Below are 16029 nucleotides of genomic sequence, written 5' to 3'. Positions count from 1 at the left end.
CTGCAGCCTTACATTGTCATAGCAGCAGCTAGACCACGAACATCGCATTTTCAGCAAAAAGAAAAGAAAAAAAAAAGTTTTGACATATCTATCCAAACTTGTCTCGCGACTGGAGTATCACAATACCAAGTGGCTGTTGGAAATATGCCCTAGAGGCAATAATAAAAGCATTATTATTATATTTCCTTGTTCATGATAATTGTCTTTATTCATGCTATAATTGTGTTATCCGGAAATCGTAATACATGTGTGAATAACAGACACCGACATGTCCCTAGTGAGCCTCTAGTTGACTAGCTCGTTGATCAACAGATAGTCATGGTTTCCTGACTATGGACACTGGATGTCATTGATAACGAGATCACATCATTGGGAGAATGATGTGATGGACAAGACCCAATCCTAAACATAGCACAAGATCGTATAGTTCGTTTGCTAGAGTTTTCCAATGTCAAAGTATCTTTTCCTTAGACCATGAGATCGTGTAACTCCCGGATACCGTAGGAGTGCTTTGGGTATGCCAAACGTCACAACGTAACTGGGTGACCATAAAGGTAGACTACGGGTATCTCCGAAAGTGTCTGTTGGGTGACATGGATCAAGACTGGGATTTGTCACTCTGTATGACGGAGAGGTATCACTGGGCCCACTCGGTAATGCATCATCATAATGAGCTCAGAGTGACCAAGTGTCTGGTCACGGGATCATGCATTACGGTACGAGTAAAGTGACTTGCCGGTAACGAGATTGAACGAGGTATTGGGATACCGACGATCGAATCTCGGGCAAGTAACATATCGATAGACAAAGGGAATAGCGTATGGGATTGATTAAATCCTCGACATCGTGGTTCATCCGATGAGATCATCGTGGAGCATGTGGGAGCCGACATGGGTATCCAGATCCCGCTGTTGGTTATTGACCGGAGAGTCGTCTCGGTCATGTCTGCTTGTCTCCCGAACCCATAGGGTCTACACACTTAAGGTTCGGTGACGCTAGGGTTATGAAGATATGTATATGCAGAAACCCGAATGTTGTTCGGAGTCCCGGATGAGATCCCGGACGTCACGAGGAGTTCCGGAATGGTCCGGAGGTAAAGAATTATATATAGGAAGTGCTATTTCGGGCATCGGGACAAGTTTCGGGGTTATCGTTATTCTACCGGGACCACCGGAAGGGTCCCGGGGGTCCACCGGGTGAGGCCACCAGTCCCGGGGGGGCACATGGGCTGTAGGGGGTGCGCCTTGGCCTAGATGGGCCAAGGGCACCAGCCCCTATAGGCCCATGCGCCTAGGGTTTCCACCATGGAAGAGTCCATGTGGTGGAAGGCACCCCTAGGTGCCTTGGGGGGGAGGGAAACCTCCCCTTGGCCGCCGCGCCCCCTAGTAGATGCCATCTACTAGGACCGGCGCCCCCCCCTTGGCACCCCTATATATAGTGGGGGGGAGAGGAGGGATTTTACACCAGCCCCTGGCGCCTCCACCTTCCCCCCTTTACGTCTCTCCCTCGTAGTCTCGGCGAAGCCCTGCTGCTGTGACGCCCTGCATCCACCACCACGCCGTCGTGCTGCTGGATCTTCATCAACCTCTCCTTCCCCCTTGCTGGATCAAGAAGGAGGAGACGTCTCCCGTCCCGTACGTGTGTTGAACGCGGAGGTGCCGTCCGTTCGGTGCTGGTCATCGGTGATTTGGATCACGTCGATTACGACTACATCATCACCGTTCTTTTGAATGCTTTCGCTCGCGATCTACAAAGGTATGTAGATGCATCCAATGACTCGTTGCTAGATGAACTCCTAGATGATCTTGGTGAAACGAGTAGGAAAATTTTTGTTTTCTGCAACGTTCCCCAACAGTGGCATCATGAGCTAGGTCTATGCGCAGTTCTTCTTGCGCGAGTAGAACACAATTTGTTGTGGGCGTAGATTTGTCAACTTTCTTGCCGTTACTAGTCCTTTCTTGCTTCAGCGGTATTGTGGGGTGAAGCGGCCCGGACCAACCTTACACGTACGCTTACGTGAGACCGGTTCCACCGACTAACATGCACTAGTTGCATAAGGTGGCTGGCGGGTGTCTGTCTCTCCTACTTTAGTTGGAGCGGAATCGATGAACAGGGTCCTTATGAAGGGTAAATAGAAGTTGACAAATCACGTTGTGGCTTTAACGTAGGTAAGAAAACGTTCTTGCTAGAACCCTAATTCAGCCACGTAAAACTTGCAACAACAATTAGAGGACGTCTAACTTGTTTTTGCAGCAAGTGGTTTGTGATATGATATGGCCAAAGTTGTGATGAATGATGAATGATCTATATGTGATGTATGAGATGTTCATGCTATTGTAATAGGAATCACGACTTGCATGTCGATGAGTATGACAACCGGCAGGAGCCATAGGAGTTGTCTTTATTCTTTTATATGACCTGCGTGTCATCAAGAAACGCCATGTAAATTACTTTACTTTATTGCTAAACGCGTTAGCCATAGTAGTAGAAGTAATAGTTGGCGAGCAACTTCATGGAGACACGATGATGGAGATCATGATGATGGAGATCATGGTGTCAAGCCGGTGACAAGATGATCATGGAGCCCCAAGATGGAGATCAAAGGAGCTATGTGATATTGGACATATCATGTCACGTTTATTATTTGATTGCATGTGATGTTTATCATGTTTTGCATCTTGTTTACTTAGAACGACGGTAGTAAATAAGGTGATCCCTCATACTAATTTCAAGAAGTGTTCCCCCTAACTGTGCACCGTTGCGACAGTTCGCTGTTTCAAAACACCACGTGATGATCGGGTGTTTTATTCAGACGTTCACATACAACGGGTGTAAGACAGATTTACACATGCAAACACTTAGGTTGACTTGATGAGCCTAGCATGTACAGACATGGCCTCGGAACACGAAAGACCGAAAGGTCGAGCATGAGCCGTATAGAAGATACGATCAACATGAAGATGTTCACCGATGTTGACTAGTCCGTCTCACGTGATGATCGGACACGGTCTAGTTTAACTCGGATCATGTAATACTTAGATGACTAGAGGGATGTCTAATCTAAGTGGGAGTTCATTAATAATTTGATTAGTTGAACTTAATTATCATGAACTTAGTCTAAATATTTTACAATATGTCTTGTAGATTAAATGGCCAACGTAGTCCTCAACTTCAACGCGTTCCTAGAGAAAACCAAGCTGAAAGACGATGGCAGCAACTATACGGACTGGGTCCGGAACCTGAGGATCATCCTCATAGCTGCCAAGAAAGATTATGTCCTACAAGCACCGCTTGGTGACGCACCCGTTCTCCCTGCAGAACAAGATGTTATGAACGCTTGGCAGGCACGTTTCGATGACTACTCCCTCGTTCAGTGCGGCATGCTTTACAGCCTAGAGCCGGGGCTCCAAAAGCGTTTTGAGAGACATGGAGCATATGAGATGTTCGAAGAGCTGAAAATGGTTTTCCAAGCTCATGCCCGGGTCGAGAGATATGAAGTCTCCGACAAATTCTTCAGCTGTAAGATGGAGGAAAACAGTACTGTCAGTGAGCACATACTCACTTTGTCTGGGTTGCATAACCGTTTGACTCAGCTGGGAGTTAATCTCCCGGATGATGCGGTCATTGACAGAATCCTCCAGTCGCTTCCACCAAGCTACAAGAGCTTTGTGATGAACTTCAATATGCAGGGGATGGAAAAGACCATTCCTGAAGTATTTGCTATGCTGAAATCAGCAGAGGTAGAAGTCAGGAAGGAACATCAAGTGTTGATGGTCAATAAAACCACTAAGTTCAAGAAAGGCAAGGGTAAAAAGAACTTCAAGAAGGACGGCAAGGAGGTTGCCGCGCCCGGCAAGCAAGCTGCCGGAAAGAAGCCAAAGAATGGACCCAAGCCCGAGACTGAGTGCTTTTATTGCAAGGGAAGCGGTCACTGGAAGCGGAACTGCCCTAAGTACTTAGCGGATAAGAAGGCCGGCAAAACAAAAGGTATATGTGATATACATGTAATTGATGTGTACCTTACTAGTGCCCGTAGTAGCTCCTGGGTATTTGATACCGGTGCAGTTGCTCACATTTGTAACTCGAAGCAGGGGCTGCGGAATAAGCGGAAACTGGCAAAGGACGAGGTGACGATGCGCGTCGGGAATGGTTCAAAGGTCAATGTGATCGCCGTCGGCACGCTACCTCTGCATCTCCCTTCGGGATTAGTTTTAAACCTTAATAATTGTTATTTAGTGCCAGCTTTGAGCATGAACATTGTATCAGGATCTCGTTTAATTCGAGATGGCTACTCTTTTAAATCTGAGAATAATGGTTGTTCCATTTTTATAAGAGATATGTTTTATGGTCATGCTCCTATGGTGAATGGTTTATTCTTTATAAATCTCGAACGTGATGCTACACATGTTCATAATGTGAGTACCAAAAGAAGTAAGATAGATAATGATAGTCCCACATACCTGTGGCACTGCCGCCTTGGTCACATAGGTGTCAAACGCATGAAGAAGCTCCATGCTGATGGACTTTTAGAGTCTCTTGATTATGAATCATTTGACACATGCGAACCATGCCTTATGGGTAAAATGACCAAGACTCCGTTCTCAGGAACAATGGAGCGAGCAACCGACTTATTGGAAATCATACATACTGATGTGTGCGGTCCAATGAGTGTTGAGGCTCGCGGTGGCTATCGTTATGTTCTCACCCTCACTGATGATTTAAGTAGGTATGGGTATATCTACTTAATGAAACACAAGTCTGAAACCTTTGAAAAGTTCAAGGAATTTCAGAGTGAGGTTGAAAATCAACGTGACAGGAAAATCAAGTTTCTACGATCAGATCGTGGAGGAGAATACTTGAGTCACGAGTTTGGGGCACACTTAAGAAAATGTGGAATAGTTTCACAACTCACGCCGCCTGGAACACCTCAGCGTAATGGTGTGTCTGAACGTCGTAATCGCACTCTGTTAGATATGATGCGATCTATGATGTCTCTTACCGATTTACCGCTTTCTTTTTGGGGCTATGCTTTAGAGACTGCCGCATTCACTTTAAATAGGGCTCCGTCGAAATCCGTTGAGACGACACCGTATGAATTATGGTTTGGGAAGAAACCTAAGCTGTCGTTTCTAAAAGTTTGGGGATGCGATGCTTATGTCAAGAAACTTCAACCTGAAAAGCTCGAACCCAAGTCGGAAAAATGCGTCTTCATAGGATACCCAAAAGAAACTATTGGGTACACCTTCTACCTCAGATCCGAAGGCAAGATCTTTGTTGCCAAGAATGGATCCTTTCTGGAGAAAGAGCTTCTCTCGAAAGAAGTAAGTGGGAGGAAAGTAGAGCTTGATGAAGTATTACCTCTTGAACCGGAAAATGGCGCAACTCAAGAAAATGTTCCTGAGGTGCCTGCACCGACTAGAGAGGAAGTTAATGACAATGATCAAGATACTTCTGATCAAGCCCCTACTGAAATTCGAAGGTCCACAAGGACACGTTCCGCACCAGAGTGGTACGGCAACCCTGTCTTGGAAATCATGCTGTTAGACAACGGTGAACCTTCGAACTATGAAGAAGCGATAGCGGGCCCGGATTCCGACAAATGGCTGGAAGCCATGAAATCCGAGATAGGATCCATGTATGAAAACAAAGTATGGACTTTGACTGACTTGCCCGTTGAGCGGCGAGCCATAGAAAATAAATGGATCTTTAAGAAGAAGACAGACGCGGATGGTAATGTGACCATCTATAAAGCTCGGCTTGTCGCTAAGGGTTATCGACAAGTTCAAGGGGTTGACTACGATGAGACTTTCTCGCCGGTAGTGAAGCTGAAGTCCGTCCGAATCATGTTAGCAATTGCCGCATTCTATGATTACGAAATATGGCAAATGGACGTCAAAACGGCATTCCTTAATGGTTTCCTTAAGGAAGAATTGTATATGATGCAGCCGGAAGGTTTTGTCGATCCTAAGAATGCTGACAAAGTGTGCAAGCTCCAACGCTCGATTTATGGGCTGGTGCAAGCATCTCGGAGTTGGAACATTCGCTTTGATGAGATGATCAAAGCGTTTGGGTTTACACAGACTTATGGAGAAGCCTGCGTTTACAAGAAAGTGAGTGGGAGCTCTGTAGCATTTCTCATATTATATGTAGATGACATACTTTTGATGGGAAATGATATAGAACTCTTGGACAGCATCAAGGCCTACTTGAATAAAAGTTTTTCAATGAAGGACCTTGGAGAAGCTGCTTATATATTAGGCATCAAAATCTATAGAGATAGATCAAGACGCCTCATAGGTCTTTCACAAAGCACATACCTTGATAAGATATTGAAGAAGTTCAATATGGATTAATCCAAGAAGGGGTTCTTGCCTGTGTTACAAGGTGTGAAATTGAGCTCAGCTCAGTGTCCGACCACGGCAGAAGATATAGAAGAGATGAGCGTCATCCTCTATGCCTCAGCCATAGGTTCTATTATGTATGCCATGCTGTGTACCAGACCTGATGTTAACCTTGCCGTCAGTTTGGTAGGAAGGTACCAAAGTAATCCCGGCAAGGAACACTGGACAGCGGTCAAGAATATCCTGAAGTACCTGAAAAGGACTAAGGAAATGTTTCTCGTTTATGGAGGTGACGAAGAGCTCGTCGTAAAGGGTTGCGTCGACGCTAGCTTCGACACAGATCTGGATGACTCTAAGTCACAAACCGGATACGTGTATATTTTGAATGGTGGGGCAGTAAGCTGGTGCAGTTGCAAGCAAAGCATCGTGGCAGGATCTACATGTGAAGCGGAGTACATGGCAGCCTCGGAGGCAGCACATGAAGCAATATGGGTGAAGGAGTTCATCACCGACCTAGGAGTCATACCCAATGCGTCGGGGCCGATCAAGCTCTTCTGTGACAACACTGGAGCTATTGCACTTGCCAAGGAGCCCAGGTTTCACAAGAAGACAAGGCACATCAAGCGTCGCTTCAACTCCATTCGTGAAAATGTTCAAGATGGAGACATAGAGATTTGTAAAGTACATACGGACCTGAATATAGCAGATCCGTTGACTAAACCTCTCCCTAGAGCAAAACATGATCAACACCAGAATTCTATGGGTGTTCGATTCATCACAATGTAACTAGATTATTGACTCTAGTGCAAGTGAGAGACTGTTGGAAATATGCCCTAGAGGCAATAATAAAAGCATTATTATTATATTTCCTTGTTCATGATAATTGTCTTTATTCATGCTATAATTGTGTTATCCGGAAATCGTAATACATGTGTGAATAACAGACACCGACATGTCCCTAGTGAGCCTCTAGTTGACTAGCTCGTTGATCAACAGATAGTCATGGTTTCCTGACTATGGACACTGGATGTCATTGATAACGAGATCACATCATTGGGAGAATGATGTGATGGACAAGACCCAATCCTAAACATAGCACAAGATCGTATAGTTCGTTTGCTAGAGTTTTCCAATGTCAAAATATCTTTTCCTTAGACCATGAGATCGTGTAACTCCCGGATATCGTAGGAGTGCTTTGGGTATGCCAAACGTCACAACGTAACTGGGTGACCATAAAGGTAGACTACGGGTATCTCCGAAAGTGTCTGTTGGGTGACATGGATCAAGACTGGGATTTGTCACTCCGTATGACGGAGAGGTATCACTGGGCCCACTCGGTAATGCATCATCATAATGAGCTCAGAGTGACCAAGTGTCTGGTCACGGGATCATGCATTACGGTACGAGTAAAGTGACTTGCCGGTAACGAGATTGAACGAGGTATTGGGATACCGACGATCGAATCTCGGGCAAGTAACATATCGATAGACAAAGGGAATAGCGTATGGGATTGATTAAATCCTCGACATCGTGGTTCATCCGATGAGATCATCGTGGAGCATGTGAGAGCCGACATGGGTATCCAGATCCCGCTGTTGGTTATTGACCGGAGAGTCGTCTCGGTCATGTCTGCTTGTCTCCCGAACCCGTAGGGTCTACACACTTAAGGTTCGGTGACGCTAGGGTTATGAAGATATGTATATGCAGAAACCCGAATGTTGTTCGGAGTCCCGGATGAGATCCCGGACGTCACGAGGAGTTCCGGAATGGTCCGGAGGTAAAGAATTATATATAGGAAGTGCTATTTCGGGCATCGGGACAAGTTTCGGGGTTATCGGTATTCTACCGGGACCACCGGAAGGGTCCCGGGGGTCCACCGGGTGAGGCCACCTGTCCCGGGGGGCCACATGGGCTGTAGGGGGTGCGCCTTGGCCTAGATGGGCCAAGGGCACCAGCCCCTATAGGCCCATGCGCCTAGGGTTTCCACCATTGAAGAGTCCATGTGGTGGAAGGCACCCCTAGGTGCCTTGGGGGGGAGGGAAACCTCCCCTTGGCCGCCGCCCCCCCTAGTAGATGCCATCTACTAGGGCCGGCGCCCCCCCTTGGCACCCCTATATATAGTGGGGGGGAGAGGGGGGATTTTACACCAGCCCCTGGCGCCTCCACCTTCCCCCCGTTACGTCTCTCCCTCGTAGTCTCGGCGAAGCCCTGCTGCTGTGACACCCTGCATCCACCACCACGCCGTCGTGCTGCTGGATCTTCATCAACCTCTCCTTCCCCCTTGCTGGATCAAGGAGGAGACGTCTCCCGTCTCGTACGTGTGTTGAACACGGAGGTGCCGTCCGTTCGGCGCTGGTCATCGGTGATTTGGATCACGTCGAGTACGACTACATCATCACCGTTCTTTTGAACGCTTCCGCTCGCGATCTACAAAGGTATGTAGATGCATCCAATGACTCGTTGCTAGATGAACTCCGAGATGATCTTGGTGAAACGAGTAGAAAAATTTTTGTTTTCTGCAACGTTCCCCAACAATGGCTACACGGCAAAATTTATTATCTCTGTTTACAAGGACCATGCATTTGCGACATGGTATAGAGAAACATGTGAGTATCGTAAAATCTGCAGCGCTGGCATGTAAATCTTGCCAAATAGAAGAAAGAACAAAAGATCCATCAATGATCGAGATCACGAAAATGTGATTGAAGAAGCGTACGAGTGAAGCAGGGTGAGCGTCTGCTCTGCAATCGCGCGTTTCCTTGCCTGCTTCACCCACTCGGCAGCTGCTTCCTCCGCTGCGGTCCCCTGCAACCCTCCTGTCAGGGTGTCGGCTGCTGCGCTCAAATCTCCTCCTACAATCAAGTCTTCCACTCTGCTTATGAGAGACTCAAGACCATCTCCAGATGGGTCCTCTTCGACCTGAAACCAGTTGCAACAGATTTAGAAGCATAATTTGTAATTTCAACAGTATCTCATCAGTGCAGGTATTTTTTATTAAGGATGGCCGAATTTACTAATAAGATTGATCACTGATTGTAACCATGCCAGAAGGATCCATTGCTATAAGGAGTCCAAAGGACAACTAACCATGCTCTATCAAGCCTGGTGGAGAGAACCCAGGGGGTCAACTAGGACAACTATTACAAGTGAAATGTGGAGGCAATACAGTGTCTGGACTTGAAACTAGATAATGCTTTGAATAAATAGTAGCATTAGATAGCTCTTGATCAGAAGATTCAGATACAAAACTTTCAGGTTCCACAATATATAATTCTTATCGACCAGTAGAAAGTTGCATGTATCAACACACCTTGATCTTAGAAGCAACACGAGCGACAGCATGCGTCAGTATACCACCACCACCTGATGGTATAAGACCGAAATGTCTGATTGTTACCTTCAAGGAATTAAACTGCAAAAAGAAATGATGGTAAGGGTAGCCAAACTAGATTTTGCTCAATAAGTGTCATGACAACTGACAGTACATCATTGCATGATTAATAGATATGACTTTTACCAAGTATTCAGGTTCTCAAATGGGAATGAATATTGTTTTGGGCATCAAAAGTACTTGCAGATAGATCATTATAGTTATTCTACATATAACTAGAAAAATAATGGTCAAAGGTATGGATGTGAAAGGTGTCTGTTGCAGGGTGTACCCCTATCTGAAACCACCTGTATATGTTTAGAAACAAAACAAGTAATTAACATCTGCAAGTAAATAGCGATCTCTAATATTCAAAAGGATACAACAATCAGGAATGCATTAGTATTACTTGAGTTTTCACACTGAGTTGATATTAAACAACAGTACATTACACAAATAAAAAGCTGTAAGCAGATGTGAACATTTATTGCAGCACAAAGACCTACCTTCTGTTTTAACTCCATCCGGGTATCTGATCCATGCTCGAGAACATCTTCTGGAAGCGATGAAAGAGCCAATTCTAACAGTGAATCTTTATCAATACCTTCAAGAGATTTACGCAATTGATCGACCTCTGTCCGGATTGGCGAGCCGCTGGATAGAGCTTCTTCCAAAGCAAGAGTGCCCTGCAGAGAATTAAGAATTATGTCATTAGAAATCTGAAAGCAGAGGATTAGACAATAATAACTAAGCTTCCAGCCCTCCGAAGCGAGTACATGATGGGATCAAAGTGAAATACTTACTAGAGCAAGCTTATGAACAGAATGACTCTGCCGAGCTTCTTCAGATCGCGCATAGAATGCCATACACAAAGCATGTATCTGAAAATAAGCCCAAAAAGGCAGTAAACAAGTGCAAGCAAGCTGAAACTGTACACACTGCACAAATTGTCTAGCAATGGAAAATGTATACATGGAAGATAGAACAAACAGAGATCACCTATTATTTTAAAAGAAGGAAAACAGTCCCTTCTTAGATAATGTTGATTGCAATAAAATCCATCCAATTTCACTAGTCAACAAATTCGCTTGCTCCTTAGTTCATTGCAAGTGAGCATGTTCTAGTACCATGGTCTCTAAGAATTTCTGGAGTGCACTTACTCAATTGATATGTCTACATGATCTTAAGATAATCTGCGTACTTCTAATGAAAGCTGTAGGGGAGACTCCAGCAGTATATAGATATTACCATTTTTGTGTGTACCACTAAAGCTTTCAAGGTAACCGCTCAATTCAGCAAATCATGGCTGCGAAACCGCATTTGAGAGACACGCGCTACTATCACGCGCATCTCCTGAAGTATTGGTATAGGGTACTGGGTTGCAGTATGCCAACCTCATAAGGCTGTTTACAACATTGCCTATCATCGTAAAAGAAAAGATGGTACAGGTTCATACATTGAGATCTGCTTCAGCAATCTGTTCGATCTGGGATGCTTTCTCCTTTGCAAGAGCTGCGGCCAGTTCAGCTTTTGCCAACTCTTGTACCTTCTCAACTTGTTGACTTGCTTCCTCATCCTATTATGTCAGTCATAGTACAGTTACATAAAGAATTGATGTAAGGAGGGTAGAAAAAATATGGCACACCGAAGCACATCTGACAGACCTTCCGCTGCAGCTCATCCATCAGCTTTTGTTCAGTTTTTTCTTGAAGTTCTTTAACTGCAGCAGCAGCCTTCATTTTCTCTTTCTTCAGCTCCTGAAGCAACATCATGAAATTCAAAATGCCACAAAATTAAAGCAATCATCTGAAACTAAAACACAGACAAAAGATACTATATACAAGTATAGTGCATACTAAAATACACTGACAAGAGTGAAGAAAAGAATGCACATTGTGCAGATATAATTCTGATGTTTTGATTTTATTTAATCCATATTTCACTAGCATTTGAGAAATATTGTTAAACTACTACTCCTTCAACGTCTACATGTACGTCGACGCGATATTTGTTGGGTGGAACACTTGAAATTTTAACAGTCCATATACTACCTGGATTGATCACGTTGGTGCCATCTCAATGTATCAATGAAAAAGATTATCCAGATATTGTTGTTTTCATGAAATTTCCAATAATGTTACCAATTTTACATCTAGCAAACTGGCTCAATACTGAAGAAACATATAAGCGTACACATGACTTGAGTGTGCATAAGGAAATCAGAAAAAGCATGCCTGACTCACCTTATCCAGAATTGCTGCCTCTTCAGCGTACATGAGCTCCCGGGCCCTGGTATCCTTCAACTCCTTTTCGTATCTTTCCTGAAAAAACACAAGCATACCCAAGAAAAAATTATTACTGTCAACTCTGTGCTACTCCGTCCATTCAGATGTAAGGTGTTACTTTGTTTGCCACGAGTGGATTGGGAATGGTATGAAACCAAGAGAACTAGAGGGAAGTAAACATGATATCTATGATATTAATGTCTTGGGAATAAGAGAGGGATAAATTAATAGCAATATTTAGTTATAAATGTCGAAGAAAGGGGGAAACAAACTTGCGCAAAAGGAAGAAAGTGTCATCAAAATTTGCAAACCTTATAGTGTTGGAGAATAATATGCTCTTATTTCTTTAATAGGGGAGTATATATGCTCAAAAGGTTCAATGACTATTGTCATTATCAATAAAAACATGAACTAATTTAGCAGCACTGCAGCTGCTATGGAACTGCTGGATGTCCACGAGAACTGAAACAGCTCAACAGGAGGAAAACAATACTGTACAAAAAATACATGAAGGCATGCTATGCTACTGCTAATCCTTGATGTGTACAAAGCAACGACCATGGCTAAGTAGAAACATCACGTGCAAATGGATAACAAACCTTCAACTTCCTTTTCTCTTCAGAATACGTGTAAGCATCTGTATCTGCCTGCTTTTTTTCAGCAGCATGAATAGCATCTATAATATCCAGCATAATTTTCCCATCATCGGAAGCTTTTACACCACCAACAATGCCATCACTTTTAGTCTCCTTAGCACTCTGTTTAACAACATAAAGAGATAAAGTAAACATTGAAATATGAATATTAAGTATCAACTTATTTCTAGCAACCTCTCCATCAATAGGAAGTATTTCTTCCAATGTTGGTATTGTCCAATTTTTAAAGGTGGGAATACATACCACATCTTTAGGAATATCATGCTCCTCCTGTAGTAAATATGTCTCAGCAAGAGATTTCTGTTCACCTACATCAGCACCTAATGGATCCTACAGATAAGGATTTATCAATTAGACGATTCTACCAGCGTCCTTATTCAATATATACTTAGAAACAGCATCATGCAAAAATACAGACATAAAAAAAGTTTCGTCAGATTTTGCTACATGGAACAACTGGTGGTGTGTTACTAAAAAGTAACTTACAATCTAGTGGTTCTAAACTTCACAGTGATATAACAAAAAGTCAATATACTATCAACTCAAAATTGCTCAAGAGCGCCAGCTCTAAATGTAAAATTCCAATCGAATAAAATTCAGAAATCACAAACATAGATAGATGATAGTACTGTTAAACAACAAGCTGTGACAGCTGCATGACTAATCATGTTTTTTAAACTAGATTACTGGAGGATTTCATTCAGATCTCCATTTCTAAATATTTCTTCTGCATAAATCATATGGCATAACCTTTACAGTGTATAATCTATAAAAACTGAAAGCAACACAGTAATCCTTGTAAGCCTGTAGAATCCATCGAATTACCAATTAGGAAGGAGAAAATATAAGTACTTTGATATACCAATCAACATGCAAATGATGATAAATCGGTGGTTAAATAACAAGTTCAGGAAGAACTCAAACCTTTTGTACTTCAGCCGTTGTTTGGCTTGATTCTACTGGAGAAACTGTGCTACTTATCTTGTCAGCTTGTCCAAGAGGAACTTCACCTGCTGCCTTATTTACAACATTTGGCTTTATGTCAACAGAGAGAGTATCTTGAGACGGCAGTTTAGTATCAGCACCATGCTCATCTTGAACTGGCAGTGTTCCCTGGGTTACGGTTTCTGTTTCTTTTTCTTCTGCAGGAGTAGGCTGCTCACCGGCAGTTGGAATCCCTTCAGCTGGAAGGCCCTTGGGTGTATCCTGAACAATGCCATTCTTTGGATCCAACATGGTTTGTTTCTGATCAACCTTTTGTTCAAAAGGGGACTTCAGATTTTCATACATCTTTGTGAGATTTTGCTCCCTGATGGTCGAAGGCAATTTTTCATCCATAAACTGAAGGTCTATGTAGCCAGCTCGATAAGCGGCCATACCAGCAGCACCAACAACCAGAGTTCCAAGCAGAACCTTTGGAACCTTGCTTCCAGACTTAGAAGGTTCTTCTTTAGGTCCAGGGACAGATTTCTGTGCTGAACCTTGTTGGGATGCTTTTGTTGAGTTTCTTCTGAGTTGACCGAATGTTGGACTTTGGACCTGATAAATAGGTTATTCTGTCACTTTTTTGCACTTCAGGCCTATCAGCAATAGAAAGAGAAAAAAATGCAAGAATACTCCCAACTATTGTGCAAACTTCCAAAGCTAAGGAATGGAATGAGGAAAGGCGGTTGCAATGAGGAAAGGCGGTTGCAAAAGCATTACAAACCTAATAACATAAATTGTGTGCATTCATTGCACGTAGAAAATCACTGCATTTATGTAAATATATGCGATGAGCACATGGAAAAAACTATACATGGCTTTTGACAGGTCCAATCAACTCGCAGTAGAATTTTGCGCTCGCACTGATAATACTACTAACGAATAAGTAACAACATAACATTACAAATATCACAAGAAAGTGTGGTCCTATTTTCTTCTAGAAGCATTCATCAAGGGTTAGTGAGTAATCGGTGTTCCGTATGAAAAATAATACAAACCTCATATGTGGCAAAATAAGTACAAATAGCATGATTCATGTCAGCCCAATCTAATTGGATTCTTTCATTGCCAACTAAGCTAATGTCAACTCCTATTAAGTTCCAAACGTTGCCACATGTACCACAGCATCATGCTCCAAACACAGACAGCCCTTAGTTAATCTATCTCAAATCAGATGAACACAAACGGGCTATGTTAACTAAAACAAATGACAGGACGAGCAGCATTCCCAAAAACTAATCAGACATGAACAGCCATAACACAGCCCCTCCACTGGCAGCTTAACCAACGAATCCACCAATCCCAGGCAAGCTCTCACAAGCAACTGAATTCTCAGCCCAACACACGCCTACCAGAGCAAGCAATTCGACCAGCTGCAACCACCGGAGACCGTCCTAATGGGGATCGAGCCACGAGACATAACGGGGACGCTTAATTACCTCGCTGGAGATCGGCCTGGGGATCCTCCTGAGGGACCGCAGCGGGTACAGATCCCGCACGCACCTGCGAAAGCAGAGAGAGCCAGGCATTAGGCGTGGAAACCCTAATTCGGCGGGGCGGGGCGGAAACCTAGGTCTGTGGCCGTACCGGCGCAACATGGCGGGCGACGCCGTGGGAGGCCTCCGCCTCTCGGTCTACTCGCCTCTGGGGAGGGCGGAGGAGGCGAGGAGCGGCGCGGCTCCGATCGTCCTGCGGGGTCACCGCCTTGCGCCGCGGGGGCGAGCCGGCGACGGCGGGGGAGAGGGGGAGCGGCGCGGGGAGAACGGGGAAGACGGCCGTGTGACGCGGCCTGGTTATGTGCGGCTTCGGGAGAATACGAGACTGTGTTTTCTGGTAAAAGGAATTGTTTTTCTTTCTTTTTTTAGGTCAAGAATTATTTTTCTAATGAATGGTAAAAGGAATTTCTAGAGGTTTTTTTTTTGAGAAAAGGAATTTCTAGAGGTTGATTGTAAAAGTCACCGCACCGGTGGTAAACCTGAGGGAAGCCGGGGTAAAAGGCCCAGGGCCGAAAACCCGGCATCCGGGCCCGACTCGTGCTTAGCTTTTGCGCACAAAGTCCAAGGAGACTAGAATAGAATCTGCCCTTTAAATGAGATCGTGGGATTAATAGAAAAAAAATCATATTTAAACAATCCAAAAAAATCTGAAATTATTTGACAACATACCTATGATGTATATCTACAACTGCAAAAAAGATCAGCTCAAAACTCGGTCTAAATTGGAGATACAAAAATGACAAATTCAGCTGTGAATAGTGGCAACTTTGATGAATAGTGTTTGTCTTTTTTGTTTCTCTATATAAGTGTAGTTTGAATTAGGAGCTGAAACTTCTTGAGATTATACATCAGACTTATGTGTGTCTGCAAACATAAGGGCAGATCCTATACTAGTCT

General features: G+C 43.9%; 1 protein-coding gene across 1 annotated transcript; it reads right to left on the bottom strand.

Annotated features, from left to right (window-relative positions):
* Nucleotides 1–8839: 8839 nt before the first annotated feature.
* LOC119366170 lies at nt 8840–15437 on the bottom strand. Its single transcript, XM_037631864.1, has 12 exons — nt 15224–15437; nt 15076–15139; nt 13577–14191; nt 12896–12982; nt 12596–12754; nt 11955–12032; nt 11376–11468; nt 11168–11287; nt 10515–10592; nt 10218–10397; nt 9652–9753; nt 8840–9260 (listed from the first exon to the last, which is right to left on the bottom strand). Exons 1-12 carry the CDS (start codon nt 15232–15234, stop codon nt 9030–9032), a joined length of 1818 nt encoding a protein of 605 aa, XP_037487761.1. The 5' UTR covers nt 15235–15437; the 3' UTR covers nt 8840–9029.
* Nucleotides 15438–16029: the final 592 nt, after the last annotated feature.

This window comes from Triticum dicoccoides, chromosome 2B, assembly GCF_002162155.2.
Source record: "Triticum dicoccoides isolate Atlit2015 ecotype Zavitan chromosome 2B, WEW_v2.0, whole genome shotgun sequence".
NCBI classification, from domain to species: domain Eukaryota; kingdom Viridiplantae; phylum Streptophyta; class Magnoliopsida; order Poales; family Poaceae; genus Triticum; species Triticum dicoccoides.
The sequence above is the reverse complement of the archived record's forward strand: the minus strand, read 5'-3'. Positions and strand labels throughout refer to the sequence as shown.